Source organism: Octopus bimaculoides, chromosome 16, assembly GCF_001194135.2.
Source record: "Octopus bimaculoides isolate UCB-OBI-ISO-001 chromosome 16, ASM119413v2, whole genome shotgun sequence".
Classification (NCBI taxonomy): domain Eukaryota; kingdom Metazoa; phylum Mollusca; class Cephalopoda; order Octopoda; family Octopodidae; genus Octopus; species Octopus bimaculoides.
The window spans coordinates 44,386,485-44,389,972 of NC_068996.1; the positions used below are offsets into that span (position 1 = coordinate 44,386,485).

The window sequence follows — 3,488 nt, forward strand, 5'->3', positions numbered from 1 at the left end:
AGAGAAATAGAGGATTATTTATATATGTTATAATTTAGAACAAACAGTAAATTGTCATTATAGTTAAGATTAAAGACTAAACACAACTTGCAAGATCAGTGACATAGTGTACAGCTTGAACCAATAAACCATCTAGTCAGACATTTTATTCCAATGTCTCAACCAATTCAAAGTTTTTCGTTAAACACAGTACCGAATTTGCAATAGTCTTTCCACGAAAAGACGTTGAATGCACAAAGCAACAGTGAACGCTTATAGTTCGCTTGTTAACATGTCAAATGAAATTAACTGTAGTTTAAAATGTTTCAATTAAGAATTAAGAAATGGGGGCATCTGGAAAGCTACAATGGAAGTAATTTATAATTTATTGCTTGAAAACTGCCAACTGTCTTCTGACAGCTACATGAGTCTTGGAGACAGAAGATAGAGTGGAAGAGAGTGTAGAATTTTAAATTCTTTAAATATGAAATAAATAGTTGTTGTTGTTACTGCTACTATTCTGTTTGTTGTTATATTGACAAAAATGAGTGGTGGCAGTAGTAGTAATGATAATGATAATACTGATGATAATTCAGTTCTGTATTTAAGAGATGAGGAATTGTGTACATTATTTACATTATTTACATTTGACGGATATTTGTCCTGATCTTTTTTTTGTTGTTAACACAACATTTCGTCTGATATACCCTCCAGCCTTCATCAGGTGTCTTGGGGAAATTTTGAACCTGGGTTCTCATTCCTAAGGTATTTTCGATGTTATTATCATTATTATTCAGGTCACTGCCTGGAATCAAACTCAGAATCTTGGGATTAGTAGCCCGTGCTCTTAACCACTACGCCATATGCCCGTGAACTGAATAATAATAATAATAATAATAATAATAATAATAAGAAGAAGAAGAAGAAGAAGAACATCGAAATCTACTTTAGGAATGAGAACCCAGATTCGAAATTTCCCCAAGACACCTGATGAAGGGTGGATGGTATATCAGCCAAAACATTGTGTTAACAACAAACAAGATGAAGACAAATATCCGTCAAATGTAAATAATGTGCTGATGATAATTGTTTTTAAATTTTGGCACATAGTCAGCAAGTTTGGGGGTTGGGGTGTAAATCAATTACCTCAACTCCAGTATGCAACTGGTACTTATCTTATTGACCCCGAAATGATGAAAGGCAAAGTCGATTCAGCAGAATTTGAACTCAGAGCGTAAAGATGGACGAAATACTGCTAAGCATGTTACCTGGCATGCTAATGATTCTACCAGCTCACCACTTTGAGAATAATAATAATAATAATAATTATAATTATAATAATAAGGTTTTAAAATTTGAAACATTATTGTCGTACATTTCACTTCACAGAGCTCTTGAATTCACTTGCTCTGGTTAATTCTGTGAGCTTGGACAACATTCTGTTGTCAGGGATCTGACTGGGTCTCTTTCTATCATACTTAACATCCAAGTACCAGTCTCAAAATCCTCTCTGTCCTCAATAAAGCAGTTTTCTGAGCATCTTCCACCCCAATTTCTCCAGCCTGGTTGTTAACACACCTGATGCCTCTACAACTACTGGGATGATAGTTATTTTCTATGTTACCCACATTCGTGCAATCTCATCTTTTAGTGGCTTGTACTTCTCAATATTTTCTGATTCTTTATTTTCCACTCGCACCCTAGCCCCCGCAGACATGGCAGTATCTATGATCTTGGTTTCCTTCATCATTTAATCAACTACAACAATGTCTGGTCTCCAAGCATTAATCACCAAATCACGCTGGATTGTAAAATGCCACAAGATGTTCTACTCATTATTCTCAGTGACACCTTCTGGTTTATACTTGTATCTTTTCAATGAGCTTTCAAAATCGTACTTCTTTACACATTCTCCACTAAACATACCTGGTTACATTATCATACCTCCTTCTGTGTTCCCTTTGAGCCAGATTTCTACACTCACTCACAATGTGTGAGATTGTTACATTTTTGCTGCCACATAACATACAAAAGAGTGATTCAATACTCTTATCTATTTGGAACTTGGTGTAATTAGTTATTAGTTAATTCAGTGCCACCTATCAATGCCTGAGTGCATCCATTCCTTAGCTACTTCCAGGTGTTTGCCTAGATGGGCAATACCTCAAAGAAATGGAATTATACCAACATACTCAAAACAATTCTATCAGTCCATCATCCTAAAAAGATCATATATAACAGGCTGTAGTTAGGACTTGAGCTTATGAGCTTGTGATTAGATGTCTAGCGTCTTATCCTTGCAGTCATTGAATCTATTGTTGTTTTATGTAAAAGGACCTAATCAATAACATCAATAATAATAATAATAATGATAATTTATTGACTGTTGTCCATGCTGGCATGGGTTGTATGGTTTGACCAGAGCTGGCAAGCTGGGGAGCCGCCCCAGACTCCAGTTTGATTTAGTATGGTTTCTATGTCCGGATGCCTCCCCTAATGCCAACCACTTTACAAAGTGTGCTGGATGCTTTTAACATGGCACCACAGGGGCGTTTTTAAGTGGCACTGACTGCATGGGCACTTTAACGTGTCAGTGCCAGGAGTGCTTTTCGCCACCAGATGTACTGGTCTTAACACTTCTGCTGTGGAGTACAGATCTTCTTGAGTACAACAACAATAGTAATAATAATAGTTTGATAATAATAATAATAATGATACTGATGATAATTGTTTTTAAATTTTGGCACATTGCCAGCAAGTTCGGAGGGAAGGGTAAATCAATTACCTCAACTCCAGTATGCAACTGGTACTTATTTTATTGACCCCGAAATGATGAAAGGCAAAGTTGACTCAGCAGAATTTGAACTCAGAGCATAAAGATGGACAAAATACTGCTAAGCATGTTGTCTGGCATGCTAACGATTCTACCAGCTCACCACCTTAATAATAATAATAATAATAATAATAATAATCATAAATTATTGTTATTATTATTAAGGTGGTGAGCTGGCAGAATCATTAGAGTTTGGGAAAAATGCTTAACAGCATTTAACCTTAATTGTCATCCTTTACCTTAATTATTATATTTTGATGCCAATTAAGAAATATATATTCTTCTACCTTTCGATGATCTTGTCATCATCACTGTTGTCGTCGTCGTCCTCCTCCTCCTCCTCCCCTTCCTTCCTGCTTATGTCTTCATCTTGTTCTTCTTATTTGGTCATTATGGCAGAGAAATCACGGAGGATTGGTAAGTCATAACATTTCACACTTCAGTGCTGCACATGTATTTATTTATTTATTTATCTATTTATTTATCTATCTATTTTTATATTCATATATTGTTCTGTATTTATTTGATAATTTTGTTAGTATTCGTTTAGTATCCTAAATAATTTCTATTATTTTATTATTTCCTATAAGAACCTTCACAAGTACACACACACACACACTAATTATTCTGTACAACAGATATCAGTTTTGTTCTTACCCTGTAAAACTGCATCCAT

At 35.1% G+C, this 3,488-nt stretch overlaps 1 protein-coding gene across 2 annotated transcripts in view; it reads left to right on the plus strand.

Annotated features, from left to right (window-relative positions):
- Nucleotides 1-3,255, plus strand: part of LOC106882433 (uncharacterized) — a 200,540-nt gene extending 197,285 nt beyond the window's left edge. For both annotated transcript variants that reach the window (XM_052973727.1, XM_052973728.1), the window contains one exon: nucleotides 3,212-3,255. In XM_052973727.1, coding sequence (XP_052829687.1) covers nucleotides 3,212-3,240 — 29 coding nt within the window. In that variant the 3' untranslated portion in view covers nucleotides 3,241-3,255. The remainder of the gene's footprint in view (nucleotides 1-3,211) is intronic.
- The last annotated feature ends 233 nt before the right edge of the window (nucleotides 3,256-3,488 follow it).